At 40.8% G+C, this 18,077-nt stretch overlaps 1 protein-coding gene across 3 annotated transcripts in view; it reads left to right on the top strand.

Annotated features, from left to right (window-relative positions):
* Nucleotides 1-18,077, top strand: part of CHCHD3 (coiled-coil-helix-coiled-coil-helix domain containing 3) — a 271,740-nt gene that overhangs the window by 10,029 nt on the left and 243,634 nt on the right. For all 3 annotated transcript variants that reach the window (XM_035021132.1, XM_035021131.1, XM_035021133.1), the window contains exon 2: nucleotides 1,890-1,959. In XM_035021132.1, coding sequence (XP_034877023.1) covers nucleotides 1,890-1,959 — 70 coding nt within the window. The remainder of the gene's footprint in view (nucleotides 1-1,889; nucleotides 1,960-18,077) is intronic.

The raw sequence follows: 18,077 nt of genomic DNA, 5'->3' as shown, positions 1-18,077 counted from the left end.
ATTGTTAAGGATTAAATGAGTAAAGTGTTTTGTTTAGTGTAATGCCTGGCACATAATAAGCAATCAGTGAATGTTAGCTATTTTGAATCCTAAATATCTTTTGAATGTATTCCCTTTGGATTACCATAATAGTTTTTTTTTAAATATGTATAATTTACATAAATTCACCTGTTTCTGTGTACAACACTTTTTAATAAATTTACTGAATTGTGCAACCATCAGCACAATCCAGTTTTAAAACATTTCCATCAAACCAGTAAGATCTGTCATGCCCATTTATAGTTAATCCCCATTCCTACTCTAGCCTTAGGCATCTACCTCTCTACTTTCTATCTATGCAGAGTTGCCTTTTCTGGGCATTTCATATAAATGGAATTATACAATATGTAGCCTTTTGTGTCTGGCTTTCTTCCCTTAATTGTTTAGCTCTGTCCATATTGTAGCATGTATCAGAACTTCACTTCTTTTTATTGCTGAATTGTATTCCATTGTCTGGATACATAATGTTTTGTTTATCCATTCACCAGTAGATGGACATTTGCTTGGTTTCACTCCTGCTATATTATGAATAATGCCCCGTAAACATTTCTGCACCAATCTTTGTGTGGACATATGTTTAATAGCTTCTTAATTGATCCTTTAGCTTCCTTCAGGGGTCCTCCTGATTCTGTTCTTGTCCCCCTCCAGTCTGTTCTCTGCATTGTAGCTAGAGTGATCTTTCTAAAATGTAAGTCTGATCTTGTCACTGCCCTGCTTAAAATCCTTCAGAAGTGCCCAGTTGCCCTCAGAATCAGTTCAAATCTTCGGAATCTAAAATCTTATTTCACTGTTTCCCTCTCCCCCTCTCCAGCTTCCCGCTTCAGTCATTCTTCCATTCATTCATATTGTTTCAGTCATTTATTTAGCCATTCATCCAATTAACCAGGCTTATTGAGGCTCTGGGGACATAATAGGACAGCCAAATGCTAGCTTTCATGGAGCTTCCTTTTGAGTGTAAAAGGCAGACACACAAGAATGCCTCACATAGTGGTGAGTGCAATAAAGAAAATAAAAAGAATGGTATGATAGTAACTCAGGGGCTGAGGACTCTCAGAGCCTCCGCCTCATTGCCATCTGCCTACTTGTTATCTGTGTTTAGTGTCTGATGGTGGCAAGCCTTGTTTCTCATCTATACCGCCGTGTGTTTCCCTCTTCTTGGAGTACTGTTATGCTACGTCTTCTCTTCCTAACACCTGTTTATCTTTTCCAGCCCCAGCCCCAAACCCTGGCTAGATGTCCTATCCATTATGCTTTCTGTATACTTCCATTCCAGGCCAGCTGACTTAGGTGGTGCCCTTCTCATTACATTTCGCTGCCTGATGATTGTTTCTTCTACTCCACTTTAAGCAACTCGATGATTATTGAATACCCTAAGTCTAGCCTAGTTCCTGGCAGAGATTTGGTGCATAATAAAATCTGTTGAAAGAGCAGTTGTTTGTGATTAGCTTGAACAGGAGGGAGGGAAGGATACCATTTCCTTTGGGACGGGAGGGAAGGAAGGAGCTAAGACCTGTTGTTTGCAAAATTAATTTGTAGGATTAGGGGAGGAAAGTCGAAGGAGTTTTCTTGTCTTACATTTTCTCATAGATTACAATTTAGCGCATTGTACAAAACGAGAGAAGTTATTTATAATGAGCAGTTAGCAGTGCATTAGAAGAAATAAAGAAGTAGTGCTGTGGGGTGCATCTTGAAATCTTAAAACTGTTCTTCCTTTTAGTTTTATAGCAATTAGGTTTCTTTAGGCCATTTATTATACATGTTGATGTAGATGACTACATTACTTGGATGCTATCGTACTATTTTCTTTCTTGTTTTTCATAATTGATTTTATTTTGATGTTGCCTTTTCAGCTTTCGGAAAATGTGATTGATCGTATGAAGGAAACCTCCCCATCTGGTTCGAAGTCTCAGCGGCATTCTGGTGTGTATGGTGCCTCAGGTTTTCAAAATTTTAATTTCAGAATTTTTAGTAGGAAAACTGTAAGTGATAAAAGTTTACTTGATAGTCAAGTTCTTTTGCACTTCTTTCTGTCTGTTGTGTTTTGGGTGTTTGGCTTTTTATATGGAATATTAGAAATTAGTACCACAGTTTCTTTTAAAACATTTTGCACAAAAAAGAGAATGAATTGACTATCAAGCAGTCTTGGGAGAATTTTTTTTTCTGATCCAGCTTCTGAACCCTCTATTAAGCTTTGGCAGGTTACTTCATATCTTTTGTGTAAAATGGACTATTTGTAGGAATATTAGAGATTAAGGAGCAAATATTTATAATAAAATATTGAACTTAGAAAATAATTGATTTACTATTTGCAAATTGTGAACATCACCAATGCTTTTATTTTCTAATAGATTTCTTCTAAGTTTATAAACAGTTTATTTCTTCTCAGTCTTAATTATTGATGAAAATAAGATGTTAAATGACATTTACAGAGAATTATTAAGCCTCATTTTATTTGTGGATCCCATGGGATAAGAGGCTATCTCTCTTTTCTTTGCTCTCTCCTACCCCATCCATTTATTCATCCAACAAATATTTATTGAGCACCTGCTATGTGTCTGGTACTGTTCTTGTTCCTGCCCAGTTTGATGGATGGACATGCTGTTTATTGGAGAAATGGTATGAGAAAATAATCAAGACGATTTATCTTGGACTAAGTAGTTTCTGTACTTACTAGAAAGGTTATTGTGTGGTAAATCTGCCTCCAGACTGAAATACATTGAGAAAGATGGGATGCTGCCCAAATGCCATTCACTTGGGGACAGTTGTGACCTTACTCATCATTACTTGTAACCATGAATTGAGCTTCTGATATGTTTAAAGCAGAGGACTAACCCTGTGAGGAAGGGACTTCTTACTCAAATAGTTGAGTAAGAAGTAATGAATAACAAGTAGTTCTTGCTCTTATGAAACTCCTTTTTCAGTGGGAGCATTAAGAGGGGTTCACCGTTCATTAACGTTGACCACTTCCTCCTTGCTGGAAATCCTTTCTTTGGCTTCTGGACCACACTCTTGGTTTTCCTCCCACCTTACTGGCATCTTCAGCCTAGTTGTCTTTGCTCAATTCCACTAAGTAATCTCATCCTGTTGTATGGCTTTTGAATGGTAATGTAGATGCCTGTGACTCCTACAATTGTATTGCTAGCCCTGACCTCTCTCTGAAACAAAACTTAGGCAGCTACCTACTTGAAATCTCCACTTTCAGATCTTCAACTTAACATCTCCAAAAACAAGCCTTTCTATTCTTCCCCAGACTTGCTTTTCTCTGTCTTTCCCAGTAAATGGCACAGGTGATCAAGCCCCATACCTGGGCCCCATCCTTTCCTTACTCCCTACATTAGGCCATAAGCCAGTTCTGTCCTGTCTGTCTCCACAACACATCTGAGTATGACCCTTTCACATCTGTCTTTGTGGCTGCAGCCCTGATCCAGACAACCAGTGGCTCTCACCTTGCCTTCTTAGGAGCCTTGTAATTGGCTCCCTATTTCCTCTCTCATCCCCTTACACTTTGCCACGCACACAGAGGCCTTAGCAATCTTGGAGAAAAAAATTAATCAGTCCATGTCACATCCCAGTGGTGGTTCTCCATGGTACATGGAATATAATTTGAACAGCTTTCCTTGGCCTCTGAGGAGGCACACCATGACTGGACCCTTTTTGTTTTTTATCTCATCATTTATCATCTCCTACGACCCTTCTTTTACTTATGCACAGTGGCTGCCATCTCCATTAGAAGATAAGCTCCAGGGACCTTGTTCCTTGTCTGTTTGTTCACAGCAGAATTCCCAGCTTCTAGGATAGTTCTTAGTGCTTAGTGTTGAGTTACTTTAGGGCAGATGCCATTTTATACACACACACACACACACACATACACATATATATTTTTTAAAGATTTTATTTATTTTTAGGTTAGAGAGAGAGAGCATGAGCAGAGGAAGTGACAGAGGGAGAGGGAGAAGCAGACTCCCCGCTGAGCAGAGAGCCCGATGTGGGGCTTGATCCCAGGACCCTGGGATCATGACCTGAGCTGAAGGCAGATGCTTAAACATCTGAGCCACCCAGGTGCCCCTATATATATATTTTTTTTTTAAGAGAGAGAGCACGTGTGTGTGTGAGAGTGGGGGAATGGAGGGGCAGGGAGAGAATCTCAAGCAGGCTCCACGTCCAGCATGGAGCCTGACATGGGGCTTGATCTCACGACATTGAGATCATGACCTGAGCCAAAATCAAGACTCGGACGCTTAACCAACTAAGCCACCTGGGCACCCCCATTATACATTTTGAAAGTAGCTACTCATGATCATTCTGGAATATAATTCTATAAATTTAATTCAGGTGACATTTGTTGAATGTCCACTATTGTGCAAATAATTAAGGTCTGTACAGAAACAGAAAAAAAAATCTTTCAAAAAGTTTGGGGTTTTTGGGCAGAAACAACTAAGTATATAACAAGACTATCAGAAAGATAGAAGCATAAGAGAAACCTAGACGATATTAAAATTAAGTATATCAGGTATTCTGGCTTACAAATAACTTTTGGTGTGTGGATATTTTTTAAATTGGAGTTTGATCTAAAATATGATTTGTTTTAGGTAGATTTCTTTTCTGCCTATTGTGTTGGAGAGAGGATGATAATGGTGATGATGACAAGAAATAAAGAAGAGTGATAAATAATACTTAATGTCATTTGTACTTAAATAATTTCATTTGTGTGTCTGGCACTCTGCTGAATCCTTTATATGTCTTAATCTCATTTGATCCTTATAATCCTGTGAGGAAGGGACTGTTATCAGCCCATTTTACACAGAAGGAAACTGAAACTTGACCTGATTAATTTTCTTGCCTAAAGTCACAAAGCTGGTAAGCAAAGGAGGCAGCAGTTGAATTCTATCCTGTTTGACTGTGAGCCACTCTGTTTTATTATAATCTGCAGGACACCTTGCTAATTTTTGTGGAAGGAAAGTGACAGAATCTAGTTGGAGGGAAAGAGATCCCTTCTAGTGATGTGCTGCTTGAGTTTAGGAAAGAACCTTCTATTTATTAGCAATTGTTGCTTCTTCTAGCTTTTCCCCATGTTGGTTCTCATTCAGTAATGTGTTGAAGGAGAGAAGGTGTTTTCCTTCTTGGGTTGGTTTCTTGAACTGATACTTTGAGAGAGTGGGTGTGAGTGGGAAGGCTTTCTATGAATGCTCATGGTCTGGGCTGCAGTGCATGACCTGACATTGTGGTGCGCCCTGGCTGTGCTGAGGGATCCATCCCTTCCCATTTCTAGGTTTGACATGACTGATGAACACTGGTCCATGACCAGCCTGGGCGCTGAAAACTCTTGGAACGCCACCTCGTGGTTTGGTGGTCAGGTTAGAACTGAACTCCGAATGGTAGCCCCTAGTCACATGTGGCTTGAAGAGTTAAATTAAAATTAATTAAAATGAAGTAAAATTGACATTTTAGCTCCTCAGTTGCATTCGTCGTATTTCAGTGCGCAGTAACCCCATGCAGCTAGTGGCTATCTTGTCGGACAGTGCAGATACAGGACACTTTCATCATTGCACAAAGTTCTGTTGCACAGTCTAGTCTAGAATATGTCAGGGTGTGGCTTTGGGAGGTCCATCAGATGATTTTAATGAGGTCGATGGTGCTGTGTGTTTGTGAATCTTGTTGCCCGCCTTTCCCACCTCCCAGCTCCTCCCCCAGGATTGTGAGTGAATGGACACTTCAGGGAATATGTCCCTGGGGTGTGCTGTCTTCACCGCAGTCTATAGAAGAGCTTCCTGACCTGTGTGTTAGGGGTGTATTGGAGGTATGGATTCTCTGGACTCCCGAGTAACTGGGGTACACCTGTGCCCTCATGTTCCACACAAATACTTGCTTGTTTTGTCTGTACCATGATGTGGTACATGATACGGCCCCCTAAGTAGAACATTTCTCTCACCTATTCCAACCCAACTCAAGAAAAGAACCAAGATCTGACAAGCTATTTTGAAATGATCTTGCCCTTAGGTTAAGAATGCAATACAATTACTGAGTTAATACTCAGTAATAGATTTCTTACGATTTATAACTTAGATGTGTTATGAAATAATTTTTTAAGTCTATAAAAATATATTGATAAAATGTCACCAGCCTTTTCTACACTTTTCAGTGTCAAGTAAATTATATTAAATGTGAGTTAAATTTTTAATATTCATTAAAATGCCTTCATCCTCATAGGAATCTAATTCATACCAGCCCTAGGCTCTTCATATGTGTGAATATAAAGCAGCATATTTGATGGAATGAGAGCCCTTGGATTTCTGTATACAGGAACTAAGTTGTGTTACGTATATAGTTTCGAGAATATAATTTATGCTCTAAGAAAGTAAGTTCCTCTAAAAACTTTACTGAAACTTTTTTTGCCAAACCTTGAACCAGATCAATGAATTGTTGCAATAAGTATTTGCATGTAAAGCTGTTCAGGCAAAATAATATAATATGTGACACACAGCAGATTGTAATGCCACTTTAATAAATGAATGTGCTCTAAACTTAACTGTGTCCTCAATGCCTCAAATTCTTCGCTGTGTTAATGTGTTATCCCAGCTACGTTGATTTGATTTTACACCAAGGAATTTTTTTAGGCTGTCTTAAGGGGATACTATTGCACATAGTTATACACTGACCTTTTCATTAACATCTTGCATCTTTTGATTTTAAAAACCAGTGTTGGATATTGATTTTCTTCATTTTCACCCCAAACCTTGGGTTTTTCTGGCTTATAGTGAGGTCAGACCTCTCGTGTTTGACCCTGCCTGATGTTGGAGAAACTCTGTCCCCAAATCAATAGGAAAAAAACAGGCAGGAAATGATATTAGGAGGCTATTTGTTGGTTTCCTAAGCCACTAGCAACCAGATGAAAATGATGCATCTGGAAAAAAGACAAATGAACTCACTTTTATTATTATCCTCACTGTGCCGGTTTCTCTGTACATTTCTTGTCACTGTGAAAAATAAGAAAGATTTGCCGATTTGTGTTAAGTACATCACTGAGATAACTAAGTATTTGGCAGCCTTAACAAATTGCAGGAAACCAATTTAAGCTGGAAATAGCACGGCCCAAACTAAATAGCCAATTTAGGGAAACAGATTCATCTATATGTTCTATGTGTTTTTCTCCCAGAATCTGGCCCTCTTAGTTATTTTTAAACAGCTCTTTAAGGCCTATTTAGACATAACACAGTAGGGAGAGATCACAGTAAACAAGTTGTGCTTGTTCCTTTGACTTGAGTTACAAGAATGGAGTATCTAGGTTTCCAACCTTTAAAATACGAAACTTTGTTGATGTCAGTTTCTCAACTCTGCACTTCTTGTGCCGTAATAGATAATTTATCTTGCCAGTTCCTAAAAGGAAGTTATGTGTACACTATTGACTTAAAGGTTTTAAATCAAATTCTCTAGTCGGTATATTCTGCTCTTAAAAATAAATCCACGGTCTACGTCTAACGGATGGTTGAACTCACATTGTTAATTCCATCCATCAACAAATACTAGCATGGCAGTGATACTTGGCTTCAAGGAATTGTTAGTTTGGTCAAAACCTATTTAACATTATAGTGTAGTAGATAAGTCCTAGTTTAGTACCCTTCACCTGCTCAGTTAATATTTTTGCGTTGGTGAATATGTAAGGGAGATAGAATGTGTAAGAAGTATAGAAAGTGTTTTAGGAACTCAGAGAAGAAGGTCAAGAGCTTGGGTAGACAGGTCACTGGGGGAGGTGGGGGTGTTTGTGTTGAAGGTGTTCAGTGGTATCGGTACACAGACCTGAATAATGTGGATGAAGGGTACATGTAGGGGTCTCATGAGAGGAAGGTTGGGGAAGTTAAGGAGTTTCCTTTTATCCCGTAGGGCCAAGTGGCTCCTGAGCACTTGCATTTATTTTATTTTATTTTTTATTTTTTTTATTTTTTTAAAGATTTTATTTATTCATTCATGAGAGACAGAGAGACAGAGAGAGAGGCAGAGGGAGAAGCAGGCTCCCAAGGAGCAGGGAGCCTGATGCGGGACTCGATCCCAGGACCCTGAGATCATGACCTGAGCCGAAGGCAGACGCTTAACCGTCTGAGCCACCCAGGCGCCCCCTGAGCACTTGCATTTAATCTTAGGATGCAAGTATAGAAAGTTGCATTCGTTGCTACTTTTCACGTATACTCAGATATTAATAAGGCTTTTATGGCTAAAAATGTAGTGATTTTCTCATTGATATTTTTATATTTAACAAATCTAAATTGTAAGAATATATGTTTTCTACTAGAGTACTAAATAAAATTTTCATTTTCGTGAAAGGATAAGCAGCCCGTAAGCAATTTTATTTGCCCATAATTGGCCCTATGGCAAAAAAAAATAAAATGAAAAAAACACAAAGTTGCCCTCAGCTGCTTGGGGCAGTGTAGGGCACAACAGACGATTTCTGAGCAGGGCAGGTGAAACAAAGCAAATGGGTTCTTGGATAAAGTACAGGATGCATTGGAAATCAGAGATAGGGACGACTGCCATGCATGGTGGGGATGGAAGAGGAAGAAGGACTGTGGGTGGATCTGGTGCCTGAGGCCACAGGGCTGGTTAGTGGTGGTCCTGGACTTGAACTTCAGTCCTTGCTCCCTCTGGTCTAGGGCACCTTCCCTTGTGTCCCTTGATTTGTCACTCTTGTGTTGTGCTTATTTTTGAGAAACCAGCACAAATTTAAACCCACTTTATTTTAAAATTGAGAGCAATGGTTCCATCTTAAAAATGGAACAAAAAAATCATTGACAGTATAGCTTACATTCCATGGTATTTTGGGATGGTGAAAGGGGAGTCATGCAGAAAAGAAAAAGCTCCAGCAGTAGAGGAAGGGAATTAGAGAGAGATGCTTAGTAGGTTCTGAAATGTCACTGAGTCATGCCTTCCAGTAGTTTTTTGTGACTTAGGACTTCTGCCCTTTGGTTTCTGAGTTAATTAGATTGACCACTGGCTGAGCTGCTTTTTGTGAAATCTTTGGAGGCCCCTGCCCTGTGACTGGTGTAGCATATTTGCATTAGGGCTTCCAAGGGGTATGAAATCAAGTGGGCCAGAAATTCCTTACTTGTTCCTCACTTACTAGAAAGAAGAAGCTATTTTGTTGGGTGCATTGCACGCTGCACATTAGAAATATAGTAACGCCATGGGGTCACTGTAGTCAGGAGCTGGAAGGAAGGAACGTCAGCGACCACAGGGAAATAAAGAGAAAAGCTGTATTTAAGAAGCGCTCCACTTTTTGCTGCCATAGATTTTGACGCTGAAGTGAATCATAGGACAGTGGATTGTGTTTTCTCATAGAACAAGTGTTGTTATTGGGCATAACAATCAAATAAATCATAGCTATCACTAATGATATATCATAAACCACGAAGAGAAAACAACTCTAAAGTATAAATTTTATAATCATGCTTCAAGAGTTATAAAATAAAATATCAGGTAGTGTTTATATAAGCAGCTCTAACGGATTATAAAGTGAAGGACATACAATACCTAAATATACTACCTTTGATTTAAATTTAATATGCCAGTTGTAAAATAAACACTTGATTAACAGTATTTTTGCCTTTCTTAGAATTTGATAGACTTCGAGGGCATCATCTGGATGGCCCAGATCTTGTAAAATAAATTGCCCAGGAGAGTTTCAGATGTACATTTTTCTACTGAAAGCTGAGGTATTCAAAATCAATCCATTGACCCTTCTAGCTGTCAACCAAATAGTAGGTTATTGTTGTTGATGATGTTTTCCTTTGTAAAAAGCATTTTAAAAGTAAGGTGTGACCCAGCATTTCATTTCTTCCCTCTACTCTTTCCTGTCTCCCTGGTTTATTCAGAATTACATGTACAGTACTCTATATTAGGCCAAATCAGGGCTACCAGGGAGCAATAAGTGCTTTTAAGTTCCCTTTTCAACCTGTTCTGCCCCCAGGCCTGCTTGACTTTGTTGACAGCTGTGACCTTGCTTGAGTGTTTCTTGAAAAGCGTTGGGAACTCATGTGGGTCATTATAGCGAGGCTCTTCAGACTTCTTTCACGGGATTGCTGTGGCACGCTTAAGACAATATTCTGGTTCTGCATGCCCTGGTTCCCCTGAGTGCTTAATGGGAATATGGGTTTTAATTAGCCAGCACCAGATGATTGCAGCTTGAAATTAGAGGGGAGTAAAGGTAATATCTCCTTACTTAAAGGCAGAAGGTAGTCAGAACATCTCGCGGATTGTGTGATGGGGAGGTAGATGCTGCAGATGCTGCAGAGAGTGTTTGGTGACTTTGTTGGCAGGATTCAGTTCCTTTGTCACATAGGCCAGTGCCGCAATCTGCTCCTCACTTCATGCTCCCTTGCTCTTATTTATTGGCTGGTCTCCACCCCTTGTGGCTGTAGTCCTACAGGGGACACCCACCAGCCTCGCTGTGTACTTGCTGAGTAGCAGCAGAGCTTTGCTCCGCATTTCCCTTCTTATGGTTGCAAGTTATACAGTTTCTACCATCCTGGTGTCACTGACCTAGTGGCTGCCAACCTCCCTCCTGCCATGTTCTAACACTATCTTGCTTGGGGTCCTGGCTTTCAGCCTTGCGGTTCCCAGTCTCTTCTCACTGGCAAAATGTAGAACCAATCATGCCATTCTCCTGCGTACTGCTTGAGAGGTTCCACTTCCCCTAGGCTGGCCTAAATTTCTTCTACGTAGCCAGCAGGTCCTGCGCAATCTCTGTGCTGCTTTATCTCCTCCCTCATCTCCCAGACCCACCTGTCTCATGTCAAGTTCTTGTCTAGTCCTACTGAAGTTCTTGAGTGTCCTTGAACATGTCCCTTTTGGGTTTTTGACAATGTGTGAATTTCTGTGTGAGCACTGTTCCTCCAGCTGTCTTCCCCAGCCCCAGCCCCACCTCACCTACTTGTCTTCTATCTGGCCATCTCTCCTTGTTCACATGGCTGCCTGGAAATCATGTACCCCAGGAAGTATTTCTTGACTCCAGGTCTGGGTTAGGTGGCCCTCCTGCATGGCCCCACGGCACCCTGCGTGTGCTTCCCCTGTCCCAGCACTGGTCCCATAGTGCTGCACTTGCCCATTTACTCAGCCCTGTCCCTCAGATACCACAGCTTGTCTTCACTCGTGGGTCCTCTCGGGACCTCCTTCTGTGGTACTTCTTTCTGTATTCCCCTGCCTTGGTGGCGACCTGTCTGCTGAGGTGAAAGCAGTTAGAGGTGTATCTTTGCTATGGGTGAGCATCGACCTGTTGAGGTGAGACGATTAGGAAAACTTGGATAAAAACAAGTCTTAGAGGGCTAAGGAGATTTCTCTTTCTTCAAGAGCCATTTTTCCATCATCTCAGGGCCGACTTCCCAAGTTGATACCTTTTTGAAGGATCTCCTGTTCTTGTATCACTAAGTCTACAGTACTGATCCTTGTTACAGTATATGCTTCATTCTATTGTAACTACTGGTTTAGTTGTCTGTCTTTTCTTCTAGACTGTGAGCCTTTGAGGTCAGAGGACGTTTGTTCCTCATCTTGTGGACTCCCAGCCATGGTGACGAATTATAATACATGTTTAGGGAACGTATTAGCTAAAGCCAGTCAGGTCATGAAGCCTGGTATGTACATGTGCATGTGTCAGCTAGACGCAAGGCGGAAAGGCGATCTTTGTCTTAAGCTTGTTCGCTGGGTGTGGGTGTGAGGGTCTTCACCAGGCCCAGGGTGGTGGCCATACAAAGCTTTGCCAGTTCTAGGTGTTAACCATAGAAAACCCAGTGGATCCAGTTGTAAGAGAGAACTTTCTTGAGCACCATCTTGTGAAAAGCACAGTTTGTGGAGGTAGTGGCTGCAGAGTAGGGCCCTGATTTGGAAACGTTGATGTGGAGTTTTGTGTCCCACTCCTAGTTATTAATTTAGTTTAGAAAAGAAATAATCTGCATAGATTTTTGCCAAGTTTTGGGGCGGGCTGAAGAAGGTTGGGATTTTTCCCCTCTAAGACCCTCCACTCTTAGTTCCTGGTACCCTGCTCACTTTCCTTGTCTGTTGGGTCAAAGCTAATCTGATATTTGTCCCTTTGCCCTGAAATTTTAGGATAAGAGTTTTAGGTTGCTTACATCAGGCCTCTGACTTTGCAGAGCAGCTACTCAGCCCTGGCAGCCTCCTCCAGGAAGCCCCTTTACTGTCTTCCTGTTGTCAAAACTCTGGGACCCTTGAAAGTAGAGCTCCACTTCACCGTCTCTTCTTTCTGGGCAGTTGTTCCCATGCTGGATTTCCATTTTTGGCTCAACTCTTTCCACTCTTGTCTTCCAGAAAGGCTGGTCTCTCTGCTCTCAGCTGACTTCCTCAAGTCCCTGGGGCCAGCTCTTTGAAGCCTGGGGGTTTTGGGTCTGGAAGCTCAGGAACTTTGAGGTTTTAGGGATTGGAAGGAAGACCCACTGCTTGTGTCCTCTTAGGCCAGTGTGGAAAAGACCCTGAGACCAAGGAGCTGGCTCGCCTCTGTGTTCATACACACACAAATAGCTAAGCATTAACTAACAATGATAAAAGAAAAACTTCTAAGAATTTGGCTGAGCTCATATGGGCGTCTACCCAAGGTATCCTATTTTCACCTTATTGCCATGCACTATGGTAATGATAATGCATATAATTATATCAGATTGGCTTTGCCCTACATTTTATTTGGTAGCTATGCTAAATTCTTCTGATGCAATTAGTCTTTGTTATTGACGTAACGGTCATCTCATTACTTTGAAAAATAAGATAAATATTGATTGCCGTGTATCATTTTTGAAGATGGACCTGAGGAATTATAACAAAATCAATTACCATAATCAGGATAGATTTGATTTAAATAAAAAAAATATAAAGCAGTGTTTAAGATTGACAACTCCCCCAAAACATTTTTATTGTTTTATTAATGCAGCCAGCAAAGTTGTGGATTCTGAATGTTGTCTTTATAATTATTTAAACAAATTATTTTAGCAAAAACACTTCCAAAGTGCTCAGTTCATTTCCCTTCTTAAAACTTGTGCTTTTAGCAAGAAGAGATGGCTTTAACTCACTGTATGCATGCACACTTGCGGACATCATAGCGCTGATCAACTCTGTTTTCCTTTTCTCAGTTAAGAAGAATGTTACCCGAGCAGCTTTAGTTTAATTTTGTGGGACAACCAGGACACCCATTGGGCACAGGGCGTTTCTTTAATTTTTTAAAGTAACATGGTGACTTCTCTGGGAATCTCATGAGATTGAGCCCATAAACTGCCTTCGTGACATTTTTATAAAATTTTTCTGAAAAGGTTGCTTTAATATTCTTTCTTAGAAACTTTTTAGAGTGATTATTGTAAGATTATGGGAAGTTATAATCCTCTTTTCATGATTATTCTTTGACCTTTGACATATTTTATTAGTTTTTTAATAAAAAAATCTTTGAGAAAACATAGACTGTATAATTAAAAAACAATTTTTTGTCAAGCCTGCTAAACACGCAAATGATAAATTGGTCCCTCTAATTTTTTCCTGTCTTATTAAACATTATATGTCTATTGAAATAGACATTGTTTCATGGTTCATGTTCATCTTTTTGCCAAATGATGTTTGCAAAAATGACAGAGTAAATTTTAAAAAGAGCCATTTTTAAAAAATTGCTCATTTTTACTGCTCATTATTGCTTACAGGACTTTGAACTGAAACTTTTTAAGGCTATGTTATCTTTTGATTGAGAACTACCCTCTTCTCCATCCAAGTAAAATTCTTTTAGTTGAACTGTCACAGAGGCCTCTGTAGTGCTCAAGTCTGCAGCATTATTTCCGCTGTGCTGCAGGAGGTACGGTCTGTCCCAGGCTAACCAGAGGCTGCAGAGGCTGGCTGAGATCACCACCTGTTGCCCTGCACTGATGCAGTGCGATGGCGATTCCAGAGGAAATGAACCCGTTTCTTCAAATAGGAAATGGAAGGGTTGTAGCTGAACTACCTCTGAATAGAAGTGTCTGTGTGTGCGCCCACGCACACATGCACACTGTATGTTTAGTGTTCAAAGAGCTTTTGCCACTTAATAGTTGTGTGATCTTGTCTTACCTCCGTGTCCTCCAGGATAAAATGGGAGAGACTAATTTCACATGGTTGCCATGGAGACTAAATGAGATAATGTACAGGTGCTGAAATATAGCAGGTGATCAATAAATGTCCCTCTGTTGGGGCGCCTGGGTGGCTCAGTCGTTAAGCGTCTGCCTTCGGTTCGGGTCATGATCCCAGGGTCCTGGGATCGAGTCCCGCATCGGGCTCCCTGCTCAGCGGGAAGCCTGCTTCTCCCTCTCCCACTCCCCCTGCTTGTGCTCCCTCTCTCGCTGTGTCTCTCTCTGTCAAATAAATAAATAAAATCTTAAAAAAAAAAAAATGTCCCTCTGTTAACATAGCATTTAGGGCTCTGACTTCACTGCCACCTTTCACACACTCCAGGGTGACTCTGCCGGTCTGTCTCCCTCTTTGCCTTTCACTTGGTGTTGTGTTCCCTTGTCCCAACAATCATTTATTGAGTCCTGGCTGTGTGCCAGACACTGCACTGAGTGCTGGGCTTTCATAGATGAATCAAGCAGAACAACAGTATGAGCTATAATGGAGGTACACATGGAGCATAAAGAATTAAGGACTAACTGCCTGGGGAGGTCAGGATAGACATCATGAAAGAGGTGGTGATATTTGAGCTGAATATTGAAGGATGAATAGGAGTTTACTACCTAACAGACATAATGGAATTGATGGTGGGGGCTGATGGGAAGGAGGAGGGGCACGGTTCTCTCTTCTTGGGAGAAGAAATGGTGGTTGCAGCAGTTAGAATCAAAGGGCTTTGTGATTTCTGGGTAGTATAATTAGTTATATTTATTTGGAATGTAGGCACCGAGTGGGGAGATTAGAGTACAAGGAGTAAATATGGATGGAATAATAAAGCTAAGGAGTGTGGATTTACTTCTGTAGGAAACGACTCCATTCCTATGTTTCTAAACTTGATTTTAACTGTTCGTGTGTGTACGTATGATCAACTCTTATTTGAAGGTCACCTTATCAGAACTTCTCTTGATCCTATTTACCTTGCCTTTCTCTGAACACACATGATAACTTTGTATTTTTCCCTTGGCAGTCACTATTTCTACAAAAAAAGTAAGTTACTTATCAATAGCTGTGTTAGCATCTTTACTCTTCGGTAAGCTCCTTGAAGGCAGAATTCATACCTGAAAGCCCCTCGGGTCCCACTGTGACCCATCTGGCATCTGCCTTACCTGTAGAGAGGCTGCTTAAGAATGGAAGGGCCCATGAGCCAGTTTCTTCAAAATACTTGTTACCTCAGAAACATTCTGTTCAATGAGAGAAGCCAGTCGCAAAAATCCACATATTGTATGATTCCATTTTTATGAAAAATGTCCAGTGTAAGCACATCTCCAGAGAAAGAAAGTAAATTAGTGGTTGCCTAGGGCTGGGGTGGTGGGGGTGCAGGTGGTGAGGATAGAGATGCCTGCTGATGGTTGGAGAACTTTGTAAGTCTGCTAAAAACCTCTGACCCTGTATACTTTAGATGGGTGAATTTTATGGTATAGAAATTTTATCTTTGCTTTTGAATCTTACCAGGTTTTTAAAAAGTATCTTCAATGCATATTTTTTCCTATTCCCTTGTTTACAATATACACTTAGGGACTTGCATTATATATTTATTATTCTGTTATAAAATTTTGACTTGGAACTTAGTAGAAAGTAGGTGAAGTAGAGCTTTGGGAATTTAGTACCCCGTCAGAGATGCAAGGGAGTGTGAGAGGAACTCTGATGAGCCTATGCAGTGACCTCATTCTCTTGTGAGTTATTTTAGTATCAGTGAAGTGACATTGTTGGATATATTTGAACAGTATATTTTTATTTTTCAAGTTTTTGAAGAAGTTTGTCTTAGAGAGTAATGCATTGCTTTGTCCTTTTTTTTTTTTTTAAAGATTTCATTTATTTATTTGACAGAGAGAGATAGTGAAAGCAGGAACACAAGCGGTGTGGGGGGGGTGGGAGAGGGAGAAGCAGGCCTCCCGTGGAGCAGGGAGCCCGATGCGGGGCTCGATCCCAGGACCCTGGGATCATGACCTGAGCCGAAGGCAGACACTTAACGACTGAGCCACCCAGGCACCCCTATTGCTTTGTCTTAATAAAAAGAAATACAGCATTTGCAGAGGTAGTAGAAGGAATGGTGTTATTTTTCTGTCACCTTCAGAATAAGAGAGGTAGATATAGTTTGTTTCTTAGCCTGTCAGTCTTGTATTTCTCATTAATACGTACTTTATTTTTACAGTCTGTTTTATACTAAAGCATTTATGAAGCCACACATATTAATAAAACATGTGCCCTTAGATAAGTTGTTTAAAGTGGTTTTCTTTTTCCTCCCTCATTGTAGGAACCAGTAGTTTCTGTGTTGATGAAACAGCAGGGAGCACCTATTGTGGTGTGCGCATTCATGCAAAATCTAGCTCTCTTGGAAAATGAACAAGATCATTGCCAAAGGGTATTCATCATGCAATCTACCCACAAGAAATTTTGAATGGAATCATTATCAAATAACTTAAATAAAACAGTTATTTCCTGATGCTATATCACCAAATGTAATCATTTAGGACATTTACCATTATGATGTGTGCAGTTTTCTTTTTCATGTGATTGCCAACTATCTGAAAAAATGGGATGTTTCAGATTAATGTTTTGGGGAAGGCTGATATGATCTACTTGACCCTGATTTAACATGAATAGTAGCAGTAGGTGGTTCTTCACCACGGATCTGATTGTTATTAGGGTTTCTTCAGAGACTCTGGAATAGCAAAAGCATTGCATTTGATTTCTCCTCACTTATCCTGCAACTAGCTGAGTGCTACCCTGTGTTTCAGTCCAGAGCTGGATCAGTAGGTCTTTCCAAGTATGAGTGGGAGGACTTACTAGGCCAGAGAAAGCCAGAGTACTCAGGATTTGGTAGGAGATTTTTCCCACTAGTTCCAAATAGGGCCCCCAGCCTTCCTGTGCGTGACCCAAGAGGTTGCTCAGAAACCTGTTAAATAAATGAATGCCCAGCACCTGTGGTTTGGTGGAAGGAACATGGATATTGATAGATGTTGAAGTCCTGACGTGACTAAAGCCTGGACTTCAGCTCTGCCCCTTATGGTGTGTCTGACCTGGGGGCAGTGTGTTCAGCCTCTCTGAACCTCAGCTTTCTCTAATTTGTGAGGCCTGAGAGTGGCAGGAGAGGCATGCTAGTCACTGTTTGTTGGGCAATCCCCCATTATTGGGCAAAGGCACTCAGAATGCGTTTTCCTTAAGAAATAATGGATGCAGCTGAAAATAGTGTTCTTAGAGTAATTCGTCAGGCTTATAATGGATTTTTGGGTTAACCCAGAAGCCCAGATGCCATTTCACTTTTTTATGATGAATTTACATTAAGCTTTGGCACCACTAAGGTGTTGGCACCTTCCCGTAGCTCGCAGTCAAGATCGGCTCCTTTGTACAAGGTTTCTTTCTGGCTTGTGAGAGGGCTTACAATGCTTCACTTTGGATTCCACCATTTGGGGTCAGGTCTTGTCTCTATGTAGGTCTGGTTCAAATAAACAAATGAGTGTGTATGTGTGTGTGTGTATGCGCATGCAAACGTGTGTGTGTATTCATCACCTATGAAAATAACATGTCAACCACAGATACATTTGCATGGACATTTATACATTGTATTTTATTTTTCTTATGTATGTATGTATGTAGGCTCCATGCCCAGGGTGGAGCCCAGTATGGGGCTTGAGCTCACGACCCTGAGATCAAGGCCTGAGCTGAGGATGCTTAACTGAGTGAGCCACCCAGGCACCCCTAAAAACTTTTTTTTTTTTTTTTAAGATTTTATTTATTTGTTTGAGACAGAGAATGAGAGACAGAGAGCATGAGAGGGAGGAGGGTCAGAGGGAGAAGCAGACTCCCTGCCGAGCAGGGAGCCCGATGCGGGACTCGATCCCGGGGCTCCAGGATCATGACCTGAGCCGAAG

Source organism: Mirounga leonina, unplaced genomic scaffold, assembly GCF_011800145.1.
Source record: "Mirounga leonina isolate KUSES-001 unplaced genomic scaffold, KU_Mleo_1.0 Mir_174, whole genome shotgun sequence".
In the NCBI taxonomy this organism is placed as follows: Eukaryota; Metazoa; Chordata; class Mammalia; order Carnivora; family Phocidae; genus Mirounga; species Mirounga leonina.
Note: the sequence above shows the minus strand (reverse complement) of the source record. Positions and strands in the feature narration are given on the sequence as shown.